The sequence below is a fragment of the Mirounga angustirostris genome, unplaced genomic scaffold, assembly GCF_029215605.1.
Source record: "Mirounga angustirostris isolate CCGP_5_RB_7025 unplaced genomic scaffold, mMirAng1.0.hap1 SCAF_14, whole genome shotgun sequence".
Taxonomy (NCBI): domain Eukaryota; kingdom Metazoa; phylum Chordata; class Mammalia; order Carnivora; family Phocidae; genus Mirounga; species Mirounga angustirostris.
This window is the reverse complement of record NW_026991722.1, coordinates 79,284,020-79,304,017: the sequence shown is the minus strand read 5'-3', so window position 1 is coordinate 79,304,017 and position 19,998 is coordinate 79,284,020. Positions and strand designations below refer to the sequence as shown.

Genomic DNA, 19,998 nt, shown 5'->3' with positions numbered 1-19,998 from the left:
CTGCCATGTAGTCTCCAGAAACAACTCCTCCTATCCCATGGCCTTCTCTGCCCCCCCCCCGCTTTTCCCTTCGCCCCCCTTCTTTTCTCCTTCTCCTTTCTGTCTCCCTCTCTTTCCCATTTCTTCCCATCCCTCTTCTTTTACTTTTTTCCTGTCTTCCTTCCTCCTTCCATCGCTGTCTGCCCCTATATCTCATTTCCTTCCTGATGTCTATAGAGAGAATATAATGTAGAGGGAGCCTTACAGTTAGTTTACAAGACTGTTTTTAGCTCCATAGCACCTCTGAGCACTGTGATCGGTGTATCAGAGATAATATTACAAAGTGGTGAGTGTGTAGGGGAATGGGGGAAGAGAGTCATGGTGAGTTGTACCTTTAAATTCTATGGTGAGGATAAGCCTTGCTGGGAGATGGTACTTGTTTATTTATTTATTATTAACATATGATGTATTATTTGTTTCAGGGGTACAGGTCTGTGATTCATCAGTCTTATACAATTCACAGTGCTCACCCTAGTACATACCCTCCCCAATGCCCATCACCCAGCCACCCCATCCCTCCCACCCCCCTCCACTCCAGCAACCCTCACTTTGTTTCCTGAGATTAAGAGTCTCTTACGGTTTGTCTCCCTCTCTGGTTTCGCCTTGTTTCATTTTTCCCTCCCTTCCCCTATGATCCTCTGTCTTGTTTCTCAAATTCCTCATATCAGTGAGATCATATGATACTTGTCTTTCTGTGATTGACTTATTTCTCTTAGCATAATACCCTCTAGTTTCATCCACGTCATTGCAAATGGCAAGATTTCACTTCTTTATGGCTGCATAATATTCCATTGTATATATATACCACATCTTCTTTATCCATTCATCTTTTGATGGACATCTTGGCTCTTCCCATAGTTTGGCTATTATGGACATTGCTGCTATAAACATTGGGGTGCACGTGTCCCTTCGGATCACTACATTTGTATCTTTGGGGTAAATACCCAGTAGTGCGATTGCTGGGCCGTAGGGTAGCTCTATTTTCAACTTTTTGAGGAACCTCCATACTGTTTTCCAGAGTGGCTGCACCAGCTTGCACTGGGAGATGGTATTTAAGCAAAACTTGTAGGAAGTGAGGGAGAGAGCCCTATGGATAGCTGGGAGGAAGAGAGGAAGAGAGTTCCAGGCAGGGGAGCAGTCATGTTCAATGGTCCAGAGGAGGAATTGTGATTGGCTTGTTTGAGGAACAGCAGGAAGGCTGGAATGGAGATAGAGAGTGAAAGAGAGCAATAGGCAATTTGGTAAGAAAGGTAACTGGGGCTGGGTGTTGAAATTTATTGCGTTCTTGGCTTTACACTTTGTGAGACAGGGAGCCATTGGAGGATGGGTTCTGTGTCCCCTCTTCCATTTCATTGGTCTTTTGTTCTTGAGTCATTACTACCCTATCGTTATTACTGTGGTTTAGTAATAAATCTTGATACTGGTAAGTTAAGTCTGTTGCTTTGTTTGTTTTCAAAATTGTATTGGCTATTCTTGACCCTTTATTCTTCTATATAAATTTTAGAATCACCTTGTCCGAAACTTACGGGATATTGGTTGGAATTGCATTGAATTTATACATCAACTTGGGGAGAATTGTAATCTTTATGATACTGATAATGATATCTAGGAATTTGATCTGTCTTTTAAAAGAGTTTATATCTTCTATATTTTTCAAATCGAATGTTCTGTAAATTTCTCCATAGAAGCCTATTTTTTATTAATTTATTTTCCTAGTACCTTTTGGTTTTCATTGCTGTTGCTAATGGGGTATTTTTTTTTTCATTATATTTTGTAAATGGCATGTGGGAACACAGCTATTGCTGATTTTGTGTCTACCAACCTTAAGAACTCTGTTGTTACTTCTATTAGTCTATCTGTTTACATTGAAAAAATCTGAGAGAATTATGTCATCTGCAAATAAAGATAGTATTACCTCTTCCTTTTCGATTTTTTACCTCTTTCTCTTATTACGCTGACTTGGACATCTAGGACAGTGTTGTGTATTAAGAGGAGATATCCTTGTCTTGGGTTTTTAATAGAGTATCCTTCTAAAGTTTTAACATTAAGCAAGGTAATTGCCTTATCTGTGTAAGTTAGATAGTTCCTTTCAGCTCCCAGTTTGCTAAGAGTTTATTTTTTTAAATAATGATTCTTGGATTTTTTTTGAGTTTTAATATATGCTTTTTTTTCTCTGTGTGTTGAGATGGATTCTTTGATTTTTCTCCTTCATCTGTTAATGTACTGTATTACATTAATAGACTTGCTGATGTTAATCCATTATTTTATTTCAACATAAACCCTACTTGGTTGTATTGTAGATCTCAGGATCACTTCTTAATTCAATTTATTATTATTTAATTTAGTAGTTTTGTGTCTTTGTTCGTGAGTGAAATTGTTAGATGTGACTTTCTCTTTTTGTAACTAATTATATCAGGTTTTACTGTCAAAGCTGTGCAGGTCTAAAGGAAAGATTTGGGAGGATTTCTCCTATTTATCATTTGTTAAAACAGTTTGAATAGAGAGACTGATTGTTCCTTGAAAGTTTTATAAAACCTTCTAAGCTGATGTTGAATTGGGTGGGCGTATTTCTTAGTTATTCTTTTCAAAATATTTTCTAAATCTTCTATTTTCATAGAAAATTATCCATTTCATGTGTTTGAGATTTATTGGCCTAAAGTTACGTAAAAGTATTTTCATCATTAAAACATTCCTACTTTATCTGTGGTTACTTCCTCTTTTGGGTTCCCAGAATTGTTCATTTGTGCCACTCCCCCCTTGCACAGGCATGTTCCCTACTTGCTTTCCCCAAATCAGTCACCCCAGTGGTTTGTCCTCACTTTACTTTGCTCAGAGAACAAGTTTGGATTTTGTTAATCCTTTCTATTGCTCTTCTTCTTTTTTCCCCCTATTTTATTAGTGTGTTTTTGTCATTATTTTCATCTTTCTGTTTTCATCGAGTTTTTTGCCCCCCCCGCCCCGCTCCCCAACTTCTTGATTTGAATGCTTATCTCATTTTAAGATTTTCTTATAGGCATATGAGGATATAAATTACTCTGTAAGCACTGTTTCTTGCAGATTTTGACATGTATTATTTTCATTGTCATTCAGTTTTAAATATTTTGTGATTTCCATTGTGATTTCCTTTGTAACCTCTGATTTATTTAGAGAGTGCATGTTTAAGTTTCCAGACAAAGGGATTTTATTTTAACCTTTTTCTTCTTTTAAACTGTTGATTTCTAACTAAATTGCACTGTGATTAGAGAAGGTATATATATAGTCTGTGTGGTATCAGATCTTTGAAATTTAGGACTTATTTGTGTCCTACTAGTACCTAGTCCATTTTTGTACTTCTTACATGTGTTCTTGGAAAGAGAATAGATTGTATTTCTGGAAAGCCAGCATATATACTCAATTTTACATATTTTTGTTATTGCTGTTTTTTTGTTAGTTTTGTTTTCTTAATAATTTGCTTATTTTATTAAATACTGAGAAGAGTATGTTGAAATCTATTAATTGCAGATTTGTCAGTTTCTTCTTGTTCTACCAATTTTTTTTTCTTTTCATATTTTTAAGTTCTATGGCATACCATATGGCTGTGTACATACACATTCAAGATTGTTTAAATTTCTTGTTGAATTCCTCTGTTTATTATAATATAATGATGAACCTAAGTTTTAAAAATATTTTATTGTTTTGTTTATTGTTATTTCTCTACTAGCTTTATTTTAATTTGGATTCACCTGGCATATCATTTTCTCCCTTTCATTTTCATTCTTTTGGGGTGGTTTTATTTTGTATGCCTTTTGTAAACATATATAGGTGTATTTACTTGTTTCAGCTACTTTGATGTATCTTTTTGATAGGCAGAGAATGAACAAATAGACCGATCTTTCCAAATTCATCTTCTACTAGTCTTTTTCATTTTCCCAATGATGCAGCCATAATGCCTCTTTATATATATATATATATTTTTTTTTTTTTTTTTAAGATTTTATTTATTTGACAGAGAGAGAGAGAGCGAGAGAGGGAACACAAGCAGGGGGAGTGGGAGAGGGAGAAGCAGGCTTCCCGCCCAGCAGGGAGCCCGATGCAGGGCTCGATCCCAGGACCCTGGGACCATGACCTGAGCTGAAGGCAGACGCTTAACAACTGAGCCACCCAGGCGCCCCCACAATGCCTCTTTATAAAGTTTCTTTTAAAATGCCAAATGCTCTCTAACTCAGTTCATTTGCACATGTAGTTGTCTCTTCTTGGAATGGTCTTTACCATGGCCCTCTGTTTTAAAAAGCAAGCCTCAGTTTAAGCGCTCCCCCTTTTCTTAAGAGAAGCTCTTCTCTGACCCATCTCTTTCTAAAATAGCATCCCCCTTATTTTCCTAGTACGTGATTTCTTTTATAGCACAAAAGTTGTTTTTTCATAGATATTTATTGGTGTGACTATAAATACTATTATTACACTAATGATTTTCCTTACATGTTGATTATTTGATATTAGTGAACAGGCGGGGTAAAATAAGGCAGTACCCCTAAAAGAGTAACATGGTCAAGAGAAGGTCGCCAATGGCTGAGGAACCTGGAGCAAGTAAAGAGGAAGAAATAGACTGTTCGTGAATGGGAAAGAATTTGAGTGTGGGAGTACCTTTACCTAGAAAAGGAAATATGTAGTCCTCCAGGACTCTGGGAGAGGGTGAGAGAAGTGTGACTGCAGACGTATTTAAGGTATAAAAGAGGTTAAAGAATTGCCTGAATCAGACCTGATTTTACTGAATAAAGAGTGGAGAGTAAATGGAGTTGAGAAGGTGGTGGAATACTTGTCAAGAGGTGTGCCCTAAGAGAACAGGGTGAGGCTCCAAGTTTAGTTTGACTGAAGTTAGCAGTGTTGCTGGTTCTCTGTGTTCATGTGTTAGTACCTTGTGGTCCATAGCATTAGGGGGTTAGTATAAATGATGCAGGGGTGGGTGTAAGTTGCATAGTGTGTGATCACACTGATGAGTGAATATATTCTGCGGGGGTGAGTATAGCATTGATTGAAGGTAGAGTGTCATGAATGTACTGTGAACACCATGTTAAGAAGTAGGGAATGAACTCATCCACCTGTGCTCTAAACTAGTGTGACTTTGGGCACAGTCTTCTCCGTGAATTAGAAAGGCGTTGAGCTTGATCAGCCCTTTTCAGTTTACACGTGATGAGAGTGTATGAAAAAGATGAAATTGAGTGAGTAATGGTTTAGGTAAAAGTAGGTGATGGGTGCGAAGAAGCAAGTACAGGTATGGAGCTTGTAATAAGTTTTATCTCCTAACTCTTAATAATAACACTAACATAATGTATCTGTAATTGTTTTGTAGAGTCCCTTGTTTTCAGTGTTCATTCACATTATCTGATTCCTTTTACCAATGTAAAGGTTGGTAGGGATATAAGTTAATACCCCCATTTATAGATAACCTAGTTAGAACAAAGAACATTAAATTTCAAGTCAAATTCCATTTGTGCCTCATTGGCAAGCCAGACTTTTTAGCCCTGTTTCCTTATCTGTAAAATGAGGAGGGTTTTGTATCAGACTACCTGAATTTTACTTTTAGGCAGGTGTCTAGATCAGAGAAATATGACACTTGTTATGTATCTGCATTTTATCAAGGGATTTGACATAATCTTTCAGATTTTCCTTTGTAGACAGGAAATAGTGAATGGGTGGCAGCACCCTAGTGAATTTGTAATTTGGGAGCTATCTGATAAGATGACATAGGATTCTATTCTCAGTGCAGTCTTTTTCACCATTTTTGGCGATGACATAGATAAAGATATTGATGGCTTGCTGATCAAATAGCCAGTATGTTGGATAACAGAATCAGAATCAAAGATGATCTCAGCAGGCTTCAACTAAGAGCCAAGTATGACAAGATGAAACACCATGGATTCTTCTAGTGCACGCCTGTAGTTGGGCCAACAAGCACACTGCACAAGGATTGGAGTCAGGGGCTTCTTTCAGATCTTGCCTCCATTACTCTCTGTGTGACATACGGCCGCACATTCAAAAGCATAAAAGGATATGAATTGTGAATTCTCTTTCTCCCCCAGTCATGCCGTGTCATTCCCCAAAGGCAAATAGGATTATTAGGTTTTTAAAGTGTATCCTTCCAGAGAAATCTTATGCCAGTGTAAGCAAATTGTGTGTGCATATATTTCTCCCCCTTCCCATTTTATACAAGTGGGAGTATATTATTCACACTGGTTTTGTACCTTGTTTTTTTTCCTCAAATTTATGACTTTATGTTGGAGGTTTCTGCATGTCAGTGTGATCATTTTCTTTTAAGTGGTTGCACAGTATTACTTTATAGGGATGAATCATAAAACATAGTTTAGTTAACCAGTTCTTTACTGATGGACATTTTTGCTGTTTTCGGTATTTAACTATTACAAACAATGCTGTAGTCAGTAACTGTATAATAGTTTTATCTATGGGACAAAGTCTTAGCAGTGGTGTTGCTAGGTCAAAGGGGAATTGTACTTTCTAAAGTCATTGTCATCCCTGCCCTCCTGTGTCACATAATCTTAGAAAAAAACAGAATTGTATAGCTGGAAAGGAATATAAATACCATCAAGTTTAGTGGTTCCCAAAGTATGGTCCTTGGGCTGGGAGTAACAGCAGCAGTAACAAATGCAGATTCTTGGGGCCCATGCTGGGCCTCCTGAATCTGAAGGTATGAGGGCCCAGCAATTTGTGGTTGATTTTACATATGAGGAAACTATGATCAGAAAGGTGAAGTAACTTAGCACTTGTCTCAAGGTGTGACCTCTGACTTCTTTTTGAAACTCTTTTCCCATCATGTCACATCTTTCCCCCTTTTGGAATTTCCAAACTACATGCTGTTCTTAACAACATCTGCCCTAGCCTCATGCCCTCTCTCTTACTTTTTCCTTTCTCTCTACTACTGAAATCCTATTTTCATTTGTTTCTGTTTTCCTGAAGCACTTGGATCTTCCAATTTGAAAAAATCAGTACATCTTAGCCTTCCTATGGTATTTTGTTTTTATTTCTATTTCTGTATTAGTGTCTGGCTTTATTTTATTGATATGCATTCATATCAGTCTTTTGTTAGCTTATACATATGCTCCTTGAGGGCAAGGATGATGTTTTATTTATCACTTTAGGCCCCTTGCACCTTCCTTGCATTTACTAATCAATAGGTAAATGTTGGTTGCATTTCTTCTCATGCACAGTTGGGAATCAGTGGAATAGATACTCTGGGTTACACTCAATACCTGTAACTCTAACCAGTTTTCTTATAAATATGCTATTGACTACACAGGACAATAGGCATGATAGGGGCAAGTCAGCTCAGACCCTCCACTGAAGTTCATAGATGGAAAATTAACCAATATGTAATCAGTAAATCTACATTTTGGTTCCCTGTGTGCCAGACATAATGTTGTGTGTTGAGGTTGATATGTTTCTAATAAATAAAGGACCATGCATCTTTATAGTTGATACTGTCTTATACATTTAAATTGTAGGTGTCATTTCCACCCTGTGAACTTAAAACTTACAAGTATGGTGTCAAGGGGATGTTTAAATTTTTCAAAATTCTTAAAAAATTTTAGTTACTATCTTGTTTACTCTGTTGTGCTAAGTATCAAGATAGGTGTTTCTATCATTGAAACCTCATATTCTAGTAAAACACACCATTTTCTCAGATTATCTCAACATATTTGTCAAGGAAGAATATAGATGCTTCCCTGTGTGATAGAGTGAAAGTTTTACCATTTTTAGTTCACTTTTTCCTTAAACCATTATAATTTTATATCTAAGCAAAATTTAATGTTTTTAGTAGTACTCAAAGTGCAATTTATAATATTTTAGAGAAATTTTGAGAAGAAGCATGTCTTAGAGATGATTTTTTTAAATGGTAGTTGCCTGGCCTACAGTGATTTTGGTTCATCAGGCAAGTATTTTTTATGAGCTGTCTTGAGAAATGGAGATATTATCACTGGCGTAGGGGCAAAGTTAACAACTTTGAAAGAATGTGCTTCTGTAGTAATTTTGAAATTATTTTTCTCCAAGACACATCATTTTTACCAATTTTAGTTAACTGTGTGGAAAATGGAGAAGTGGAATGCTTTAATAAAATTTTGTGATCAGAAGTAAATTGTAAAAATTTAATATTAACAGCCCATTTAGAGACTTGTATTACCTTAGCAGTTGTATATTGGGAACTTATATACAACTGTGTCCTTAATTGCTATTTTTAGATGAACAATTTTAACCATGTTTAGTGTTGTAAGCTTATAAATTTGATGTTACTGTTATGTCATACCAAACATAAGCAAAACTATTTAATCTTTGTCCCCAAAATCCATTAAACGCCATTTCAGATACTAGTGCATGAGAAGGTAGAAAAATGTTACGATTCTTTTTTTGTCCTAGGAGTGTTTATAGTCAGCATAGGAGACTTTATGCAAATGAAACCGGAGGCAATCTGCACAATAGCTTTCTAAATTTCACAGTGCGGCATAACTATCTAGTATCTTTAATTTAGTTTGTCAGCAAGTTATTGTTATATTATTTGATCAAATCAGTTGGAAGTTTATGCTATTAATATCATCAGAGGCAAGCTTTGCTGGGTGATTGATAAAGTAAAGCTGTATCCCATATATAATTCCTGTGCCTAGCACTCATTTCCTACCAAAATGTAGAGTTGAGTTTCTCATTGTTTCTTTTTTAGTGAGCATTTGTCCTGTGCATTCACATTCTTTCTTCATGGGGAAAGTAATGTATGCACAAGTGTGGAGATTGCCCAACACCAGCCAATTTATTTGATCAATGAAGAGCATATACACATGGCTCAGTCTTCACCTGCACCATTTCAAGGTAAGTAAATGGCAATGTCCTGCCGTCTACCTCTCCCCCGCCAAGTGGATAGCCACCTTGCCCAGTAAGGTTTGCAGAATGAGATATTATCTTAAATGGACATTTTAAAGCTGAGCATAATGGTCAATTTCTGAAGAAGAAAGGAAAGACTACCATTTCATAATGAAAGCTTGCTAGTATTTTGCTGAAAGCTTAGAGCTTATCACATTTACAACATGGTCTTAGGTGAAGTTGTACTAAGGAATAAAATGTAGAGAATTGCCTTCAGAACAAAAGAAGATCAGTAAGTATTTGAAAAATAGAATACTATGAGTAATTGACATCTCTTAAAAATTAGTTTTCATTGTTTTGTTTGTTCCATGGTTTCAAGCACATAATGACTTACAGAAAATTACTGTTTTTGAAATTTCAACCAGAATCCTACTTCTAGAGTTGTATAGTTTCTTCAGTGATGTTAATATCTTTATTGTTTCTTTTAATTAGAGACTACATTGTAGGTATTTGGTTGTAATTTAACTTAATGTGTATATTTTCATTAATTCTCAGCTAATCACCTAGATTTTACCAAAATAACTCCATGTCCCCTTTTTCTAATCATGAATTCTAAATCTTTAGTTTTGTTTTTGGAATTCAGAGTTTCTATGAATAACTTTTTAAATGTTGTAATGTTTAAATGTAAAAATATTAGATTGAACCATCTGGAAAAATCTCTTATGGTTCAATCTAATTTATTACTAGAGATGCCTGGTTGAAGTGGTCCTAGTACATCACAATGTAATTTTAAAAAAACACTGATATTTTAACAGATTTGACTAATATATTTTTATTGACATAATAGCCTGTTATGAATGTTTAGCCTGCGTATTACTTATGATTGCTTTTTGGTTTCCTACAAATGATTCTGATTTAATTTGATGAAAACATCTGTTCCTTGCCCTAAAAAATACTTGAGCCTTTTTTTTTTAAGGTAGAAAAGGACATTGAATCCTCATTTAACTCTCTCCTAATTGTTACCTATTTTTTTTTTTTTTACCCCCTCTCTTTGTAATACATTTTAAACTATGTACTTTATTATTCTGTAGTTTTTGGTATTTGCTGTGTGAACTATAAAATTCAAAACCCAGTTCCCAAACTGTACACTTAAGAGTTGTACAGTATTTACATATTATGGATTACCAGAATTATTTAATACTGTGTTTTGTTAACTGTGAAGGTTCTGAGGACCATCTAACTTCATTCTAGACTTTATCACTGAAAATAAAAGCATTTATTTATGATAAGAGCAGAAGGAATTCCTAGTCACGAGGAGAGATAACTAACCTAAGTTGGGAAAGATAATATTAGCAATATCAGGTTTCCATAAACCACTTATTTTAGGTCTTACTGGTTTGTTGCTAATGCCTCGAATCATAGAAGACTTTTGTTATCCTGCTTATTTCTTATGATTGGTGTGGCAGAGGGACATTCTTAGGGCAGGTGTTGGCCTATAAATAATTATAGTGAACATAATTAACCATATTGATGTGGGAATTTCCTAGAAGTATTAATACAGAAAAATTGCCCTTGATTAAATATGTTGGTTGGAATCACTATTTTTATCCTATTTGGATCAGTGAGGAACAGCAGAAAGGTACCAAGAAATATGTGATGTCTGCAGCTATCACTGTCTTGAATGATGTAATGTATCATCCAGTTGTTAAAAAAAAATAAAGCCATCCAAAGAAAGAACATCTCATTTAATTATTATGCTGAATTTTTTTAGAAATTAGGATTAAGAAAAAGTTTATTTCCAGAAAAGTATTGTTTGGAAGGTTAACCTCACCCCAAGGTTACAAAGTGGCTGGGTTATATGCAGCATCATGTTAACTACATTTTTGTGGCTAGCTCAGTGAAAATAACATCAGGTCAAACATTGAAAGAGAAAGATAGAGGGACTTTGAGACCTTTACTTGGAGTATAATAAAGTTTTATTTAGAGTTGTTTCGTTAACAGACCTTTAAAACAGTTGTAATTGAAATTACATGTTTCAGACTTGGTACATCAAGACCTTTGCTATTACAAGTTTTATTTATATGTTATTTTTTAAATGACAGCAGATATTTAGGAAGTTTCAGAAGCCCTATTCAAGTGTTCAAGTCCTAGGCAGGTTTTGGGGTATATGTATTAAATGGTTTTCTTTTGTTATAAAAGATTCAGTGTTTGCATTGTATAAATTCTTATCCAACAGGTGTTTAGATGCTTTTGTAAATAGTTTATATATTGTGTGTTGCTACAGCTGTCTGGTAATTTTTTTTTACCTCCCCCATTTGATTTCCTTAAAAAATTGACGTGTGTTGAGAGGCGTATAGGTAAGAGGTACTAAAATGAGGAACTTTAAAAAATAAGACTTTAAAAGGAGTCAAGAAATAAAGGGCCATATCTAGTAAGTGAGGCTGGGCTTTAGCCTAAATGACCATGTATGTAGCATTACATTGAAGTAGGAGTTATTACTCTGATCTGTAACATACGTTTCTCCTCCCTGCCTTAGTACTGGTGAGTCCTTATGGCTTAAATGGCACGCTCACAGGCCAAGCATACAAGATGTCTGACCCAGCCACCCGTAAGTTGATCGAGGAATGGCAGTATTTCTACCCAATGGTGCTGAAAAAGAAAGAAGAATTGAAAGAAGATGAGGAGTTGGGATATAATGATGATTTCCCTGTGGCAGTCGAAGTAATTGTTGGTAAGAGAAAATATTTTGCCTGAAGAACTTTATTCGATCTTCTTCATCTTTCTTAATTTAAAAAGATAATCACTGAGATTCATCAAAAATAATCTCCATAATTTTCCCATCTTTTTTTTAATTCTCTTGGTACAGTGGTATATGCCGAGTAGTTACCTTGCCTGAAGCGCCAGTGGTCCCTGTGTTCCAAGTGCTATTATCATAATGTTGGAGACATGTTTAAGCAGCTATTAACTTAGGAAGGAATGGAGCACAGCACTTTTGGCAGTACCTAACGAGCACCTCATTTTCGTCATTGAGCTTTGACTCTGACCACTAGAATGATAAAGTTGGCAGCCTGGTGTGACCTTTTTCTCAGGCTTGGTTCACTCCTTGCTCTTTTTCCTTACAGGTGGTGTTCGGATGGTTTATCCTTCGGCATTTGTTTTGATCTCTCAGAATGACATCCCAGTTCCTCAGAGTGTTGCTGGTGCTGGAGGCCATATTACAGTGGGGCAGCAGGGCCTCGGTAGTGGGAAGGACCCAAGTAACTGTGGGATGCCTCTTACCCCTCCCACCTCTCCAGAACAGGCTGTCATAGGTGAGTACAATCCAGAAATGTACTCCTCCAGGTAGAGGAGATCACAGAAAACCATGTAGCTCCCTTGCCATGGAACAGATGAGTAAACTCACATTGAGAAATGCCTTATGCAAGAGGTGGAGGTAGAGTGACGTGGGAATTTTGCAAAGCAGAGGAGGAAAATTTTCAACAAACAGAATCGATGTGCTTCAGAATTTTAATTGTGCCCTGTTCATCTGTTTATTCCAGTTAGGCAGTGTAGTTGTTTCCCTTAAGTTCTGTACATACATCTGTCCCTTTACACACATGTATGCACATGCACACACACAGACATACACAATCAGGGGACAAGGTGTAGGCTGCTCTTTTTTTTTTTTCTTAAACAAATGGAGAACACTAGATCAGAAAATGGCTGAAGCATTTGCCCAGCTGGCTATTGACAGCCAGGGACAAGTCTGGGATAATTCTTTTCTCGTTACATTATAAAGGTACTCTAGCATTCAGAAGCTCTCAGTAAAACGCCTTGTTCTGTCAGTAATCTGTCTACATTACTGATAAGTATTAGTTATATATGAAACTTTAAAAATTTTCCTTCATGAAAAAATTCAGAAAGTGTTTAAATTGGGAACATTTTGCCATCTTTAGAGTAGTATATATTCTGTATTAACTTTTTGGTTGTTGTAGTTGACTTTGTTTTAATTGGAAATCTAGTCACTAAGGAAAGGATATTCATCAGACTTGAGCTGAAGTGAGATTATATATAGGCTTTTCAATGTGGGCCATGTTAGCAAAAGCATCAGAGTAGATAAGGTCTTGGCTGCTGAACTGAAAACAGAGTATCCAGCATGATACACACTACGTGGCTATTTTCATGAGATTAGATAAGACAGTATTTCAGAGTTTCTAGCATGGTGCTTGGCATGTGGAGGGTATTCAATAAATGTTCATGGTTAAGCAATATATTGGGGGCAAGTATAGACATTGTGATTGAGTGCACCTAATTTAAAAATCTGGCTATCTAGCTTTTACTAGGTGAGTTGGCCTTATGAAATTCTCAAGCTTGGCCTGAGCCTCCGTTCCTTCCCTGTTAAATACTATGTACTTGACAGAGCTGTTACACATACTAGGTAAAGTACTTGACAGCGCTCTGTAGACAGACAGCAAAGCAGTATATAAATGGTGGCATAAGCAATTGGAAGCAGTACTTAAAACACGATTATGTTACCTAGAAGGAGTTACTCAGATACGCTGTGGAAGGCATAGAAATGGGCAGCCGGCAGCCTCTGTCTTTAGGAGCCATGCAGTTGCTAAGACAGTAAAAAAAAAGGGACATCCAACTCTAATATGGTGGAGCAGAGAATTTGGAAGATCCCCTGTGAAAGGATTTGCTCAATTTTTATTAAAAAAGAAAACAAAAAAAAAAAAGGAAAAAGAAAAAATATTTTACAGGCTTTTTAATAATCATCATAGAGAAGATATATATATATATTTTTTTTTTTTTTAAGATTTTATTTATTTATTTGAGACAGAGAGAATGAGAGAGAGAGAGAGCACATGAGAGGGGGGAGGGTCAGAGGTAGAAGCAGGCTCCCTGCCGAGCAGGGAGCCCGATGCGGGACTCGATCCAGGGACTCCAGGATCATGACCTGAGCCGAAGGCAGTCGCTTAACCAACTGAGCCATCCAGGCGCCCCGAGAAGATATATTGATATAGAGACTAGAATTATCAGTATTTTGACAAATTTTGATGACATTTCGTATTGAAGTTTGGATTTTAAATAACTGCACTACATAAGTTGTCGTCAGTTTTTGTTTATCTGTTTTTGTTTTGCCTGGTACTTAGGGATATTTGTATTCAGCTTAAAATTGAAAGCCTGCTGTATGCATGATGTCCTGGCATCTGATCAGTTAGGAACTCTAAATTTCACAGTTCAGAAACACCAGGTTTTGTTTACTGTGGTTTTCAGTGTGGACTTCCTAACTCTGGGTATTCAAATTACTTCCTCTCTGACTCTATGTATGTCATTGTGCTAAGCCCTGGGTAAATAAATCCCCTGATGCCTCCTCAGTCTCTAAAACAAACTAACTAAATAAAAGCAACTGGAATCTTTGTTGTAAAATGCATTTGTCTTAATTTTCACATCATGATACAATGAATTATAGCTTAGGACTCTTAATGTTCTATCAGAGACAATTCTGGTCAGCCTTGTCATTCTGCAGTTGACTAACATTGAGCATTGCTATGTTTTCCTAGATACAGGACAAAATGGGTTCCCTTTTCTCCTAAAATGGCCAAGAATCTCCTAGATTATCAGAGGACCTAGGAGGGCCAACTGGTTTTGGTGAAATCATTCATGCCTTATGTGGATAGGTGCCTCCGCTTGCGGTCTTTGGAGATAATTTTGAGAAACAGTATTCAATATATGTTTGACAGCATAGAGTATAGGTCTGGTCTAATTCCCTATGAGGTATCATCCACATTTTAGTTAAATCATTAAAAGCTACTGAAAAGCATTAACCCAACTTTAATCCGAAAAGATCATGCCTTATTTTCCTCACCCCTCTCACTTTTTGGTCATAAATTAATCCCGTATGATATCATGGACGTATGATCTCTTTAGCTAAATTGTAAGGTGTTTGGGAGCAAAGGGCTATATGTTCTACTTCTGTTTGTTTCACTACTTGTCCTACTTTTATAATAAGCATTTGAAAATCCATTGTAAAATTGAAATGAATTATTTTGTACCACAAACCAAGTCAGGGAACTTTTAAGATGAAAGCAATGAAAGACCAAATTTTTGTCTCCTTTAATTTATCTAATTTGTAATATAATAATACTTTTATAGGGAACAAGCAATCTTCAGTTCCTGAGAACGTAAGCATTTTGATACTGGTTTTTGGGTTTTGTTTGTTTGTTTATTTATTTATTTTTAAATAGAGCTAAGCCTAACCATTCAACTCATATAGTGGTTGTGTTCCAGCGTATCAGGACTATTAATTTGTGGTATAAGGTTGTTTGTTTGTTTTTCCGATGAGGGTGGAGATTTCCAGAGTGCTTAAAATTGATTATTTTGGTCAAGATGTTTTGTATCATAGTTCTATTGAGAATAAAACCCACAATGTATTTATGAAGTCAAATAGATGAAAGTAATTGAATCAGAATTTAATACTGGAAATTGACTTCAGTATTTGTCTTGTATGAGATAGAAATAGTAAAATACTCATAACATAACCAAAAACCAGTATTACCAGTAATCATAGTGGACCTAATAGAAAGAAATGGGAGTACATACCAACCATAGTTGGAAAAGCTAAGTGGAGTTATTAGAAACTAGTGAATAATCCTCTGATACAGAATGTCGAGATAACCTCTTTCAGTGTTTTAGCACTAAGATATTTCATAAATAGTGTCAGGCATAAGGACAAACAGTTCCACACACAAATTTGAAATTTGACCTTGTTAAAAGCTTTGTGCCATTAAGTTCTGTCTCCGACCCAGGGCGCTATGTGCAACTGTTACACAGCTTTTAAGCTAAATGAGCAGAAAGCTCCCTCTGCTGTTTTGTTCTGCCTTGAAAGTTATTTATTGCATTGTGGATTTAAAAATTTAAAACAATCTATTCATATTTACATCTTTAATACTGTGATGTATGAGCCTTTACAAGTAAGTTATCTCCAATATCTGTAGAGTCGAATGCCTCTGTTATGGGTATGCCCTTGGGTTGTGTGAGTATGTGAGTGTTGACGTGATGAACTATTTTAGGGAGAACACAAAGAACCATACAAAGTGCCAGTACACACAAATTATGCTCAGAGCTACAGATAGTGTTATTGCCAGGGTGTAGGGGCAAAGCTACATGAAGAATATAAGTTTCAAAACTCAAAACATTTCTGTTAAGTAAGCTTGCAGTCTGTGCGTACTGGTAGACCTTTTCAGAATTTTTACATTCCCAAATTGTCTTTTCCAGGGGAGAGTGGAGGTACACAGAGTGCGGTCAGTCACCTGGGCTCCCAAGATGGGGGGATGATAACTATGCACAGTCCAAAGAGATCGGGGAAGATTCCTCCAAAACTCCACAATCATATGGTCCATCGAGTCTGGAAGGAATGCATCCTCAACAGAACCCAGTCCAAGTATGACTTTTGCATTACGTCTGGATCATGGTTTAGTAACACCATCTCTTTGGTTACTATGTGAGGAGTGTCAATCACATTGTACCATTGTGTGACCAAACCTGAGGGGTCACTGGATTAGTAGATCATCTTTTTTAACATAATAGTGCCAAATTCAACGCAAGGATGTTAAAGATGTTTACTTGACTTGATTATCTAGGAAATTTTGACGTTCCTGATTATCTCAAGATTGGCACATCTTGAGATTGACATTTTTTAGCACAGATAGCTTAGTACAGTAGTCAGTGGGTTTGGTTTTCCTTTGTATACCAATTTATGAATGTTTTCTTTTTACAACGGGAGATGACCTTTGTCACATTTTCTGTGACATTGGCTGTTTTTAAATGACAATACAGTTCTGAACTGAACTGATGACAAAGGGGTATTTACCACCTGCTGTGCTTCTGTTGGTTGATTTGGGGAAGCCATGTTCTTTTCTTCCCCTACCTGACTTTGCTTCCGTTCTCCCCTACCTCTCCTATTGCTCTTCTCCCTGCCTTCCTTAACATATTTTTGGAAAAGAGGAAGAATTGATTCTAAGAAGAGACTGCTGGTGGTGATTATTTTAATTACATGAATGATAACAAATAGTCAATAAATACTCTTCCACTTACCAAGATTTATGTAAACATATTCAGCATATTTTCACATACTTGATATAACTGAGATGTCCCCTTTCTGGAGTGAGGCAGTAAACAAAGGAGTTTTCGTTCTCTAGAACAGAATAAATTTGGACACTCTTGCCAAAAACTGCTAAAAAGTCCACTCCTTTTACAAATCAGTTAAATGTTTCTTCAGTCACTACTACTTAAGAGTTTTGCATGCAGATATAAAACCTGTCATGTGGATCTAGCTTTTAGGAAATTCATACTATATATTTGTTTCTCAGTGAATTGGTTCTAGAGTAGGCTCCTGCAGAAGATACAGTACATAAAATCTAAAATAATTGCAGTGGGAGATTATATGTCATGTTCTAGAATTAAAAAGATACCTTAAAAATGATCCTTTGCTCTAGAATAATTGGTACAGATGTTTTCACCTCTATCTACAAGCCTGGATAATTTCCAAGTTAACATTTTCTTTTTCTTTTCCTCTCATTTACTGTCTTTGATTTTTATCACCACTAACCTGTCACCTCCACCAGCTCTAGCAGCCCCTTGAATCAGCAGCACAGAACAGGGCAGTGAGACAGCCAGGAGGGCGAAGGAGGGTGGAGAGCCAGAGAAGTCCCTCTAGAGCAGAAGTCCCTCTAGAGCAGAAGTCCCTCTAGAGCAGAAGTCCCTCTAGAGCAGAAGTCCCTCTAGAGCAGTCCCCGGAGCACTTGGTAGTAGCAGCTGTAGCCGAGTCGGAGTCGGCAGTACAGAAATGCTGCCCTGTGTCCTGACCGTCACTGTGTAGTAATAGACTCTGCTTTGTGCTACCAGTTACTAGTGACAAGTACGAGGTGATTTTTTCCTTGTCTTTAGTTCACATCACAAGCATAGAGTGCTGCTTAAATGCTAATGAATATAGGAGTGGTAAGAGTTTAAGAGTTCTATTTTTATTTTTATTTATTTTTTTTTTTTTAAGATTTTATTCATTTGACAGAGATAGAGGGAACACAAGCGGGGGGAGCGGGAGAGGGAGAAGCAGGCTTCCCGCGGAGCAGGGAGCCCAATGCGGGGCTCGATCCCAGGACCCTGGGATCATGACCTGGGCCGAAGGCAGACGCTTAACGACTGAGCCACCCAGGCGCCCCAAGAGTTTAAGAGTTTTAAACAGTCTCAGGGCATATAATTCACAGATGCTGTGAAAAAATAATTTTAAAAATTTAAGTTATTTCTACAAAATTTAGGTGGCTTTTTAAAGCAACAACCAATAGTGCCAGATAGTGTTTTAATTGCTCTGTCACCCATGTTAAAAAGTACATTCAACTTAAATAGAAATGTTTTGAATCTTGCTTCTTCTAGTGCATAGAACAAGTTGGTTCTCCCCGCCCACACCCCAACCCCTTGGATTGCTCTGAGCTATCTATTAGCTAGATAACATTACTATGTGAAATGTATTCAGGTCTTTTAACCCCATAGCCCCCCGCCCTGCCCCCATCGAGGTATGAATATTATCTCATGTTTACAGAAGTCACATTTTTAACCTTTTTTAGGAGGAGCCAAATGTCAACTCCAACTCTTGAAGAAGAGCCTGCTAATAATCCTGCTACTTGGGATTTTGTGGATCCAACCCAAAGAGTCAGCTGTTCCTGTTCTAGGTAGGTGGTAGAAATGGCAGAGTAGGAGTTGGATAGAATGGTGGCACCGTTTGTAGCCAATGGCTATCTCCTGGACTCTCAGACTGCTTCTTCCTCATTGTTTTATTTTGTTTTGTTTTCAGTCTTCCTCCTCGAGTAGAGAAGGAAAAGATAGGTCTTTTCTTATATACAGATGATAACAGTTTTATTGTCAGGACTCAAAAAGAGCTTTATTAGACAACTGGCCCCGTTATCAAATTGCTCCCACAAATTTCTTCATGGTAGCTTACTTCAAAACTTAAGGCATCAGTTTGATAAGACCATCTATTCCCCTTTATATGACTTTATTTAATTATTCTTAATTTTAAAGTAGGATAAATATTAAACAAGTTGGCTAGAGTTAATAGAATTTGGATTAAATAGGTCTTCCATAGATAATTTGTTTTGTTGTCCGTGCTGGTGTGTTTTGATGCTTCAGGTGGGTATTTGGTAACAACACCTGCCATAAAGCTAAACTTGTTCATTCATTTAGATATTTGAATAGAACCCTAAATTGATTTCTGTAGAAAATTTTTGCTCTCCTGGATATTACCTTGACTTATCACTCCTTGTGGTTGTAAAAAGTCTTCTTGTCATGGGCTTTCATTAGGGTTCTTAGAGTTCTTTCCTTTTTTTTTTAAGATTTATTTATTTCACACACATGCGAGAGAGTGAAGAAGAGTGGGCCCAAGCAAGGAGAGGGGCAGAAAGAGAGGGGGAGAGAGAATCTCAAGCAGACCCCATGCTGAGCACGGAGCCAGATGCAGGGTTTGATCTCATGAACCTGAGATCATGACCTTAGCCGAAATCAAGAGTCAGACGTTTAACCAACTGAGTCAGCCAGGTGCTCCAGGGTTCTTAGATTTCTTAAGTGTATGTCGGCTTCACCCCTAGCTCAGTTGACTATTGAGGATGTGATGGTGATTATTCACTTAATGAGCAACTTAAGAGTAGCTTTGCTTCCAAAGTCCATATTTTCACATTTGATACTGCTCAGCACTTAGAAAAAGTTCGGTTGAGATAAAGTATATTAAGAAAATGGCCATTCATTTCCCTAATTCAGATAGAGGTTCTTATTGTGACATAAATAAGTTGGCTTCAGGGTAGGGAGGCAGTCAAATGACCCCTGAGAATATATGCAAAGTGTGTGTGTGTGTGTGCGCGCGCGCACTTAAGCAGCAGTTTTGACACCATCTTCTCATCTTCCCCTGCACCTTACGTTGATTCTCTTTTATCAAGCTCTGCCTTTTTAGTCAGCTTTTTTTTTGGAGAGATGTTGTAAGTATCAGCCTAATGAAATGTGCACTATTGATTTTTTAAGAAGGATGTTTTTGAAGAAGTTGTTCATTAAGGGTCCTCTCTGAGCATGTGAGAATCTCTCTCTAGTCTCAGATAG

At 36.9% G+C, this 19,998-nt stretch overlaps 1 protein-coding gene across 3 annotated transcripts in view; it reads left to right on the top strand.

The window, feature by feature from the left end:
- Window positions 1–19,998, top strand: part of MED13L (mediator complex subunit 13L) — a 308,077-nt gene that overhangs the window by 233,525 nt on the left and 54,554 nt on the right. For all 3 annotated transcript variants that reach the window (XM_045887569.3, XM_064578438.1, XM_045887572.3), the window contains 5 exons: window positions 8,741–8,886; window positions 11,414–11,608; window positions 12,000–12,188; window positions 16,135–16,300; window positions 18,480–18,584. In XM_045887569.3, the coding sequence (XP_045743525.1) occupies window positions 8,741–8,886; window positions 11,414–11,608; window positions 12,000–12,188; window positions 16,135–16,300; window positions 18,480–18,584 (801 nt within the window). The remainder of the gene's footprint in view (window positions 1–8,740; window positions 8,887–11,413; window positions 11,609–11,999; window positions 12,189–16,134; window positions 16,301–18,479; window positions 18,585–19,998) is intronic.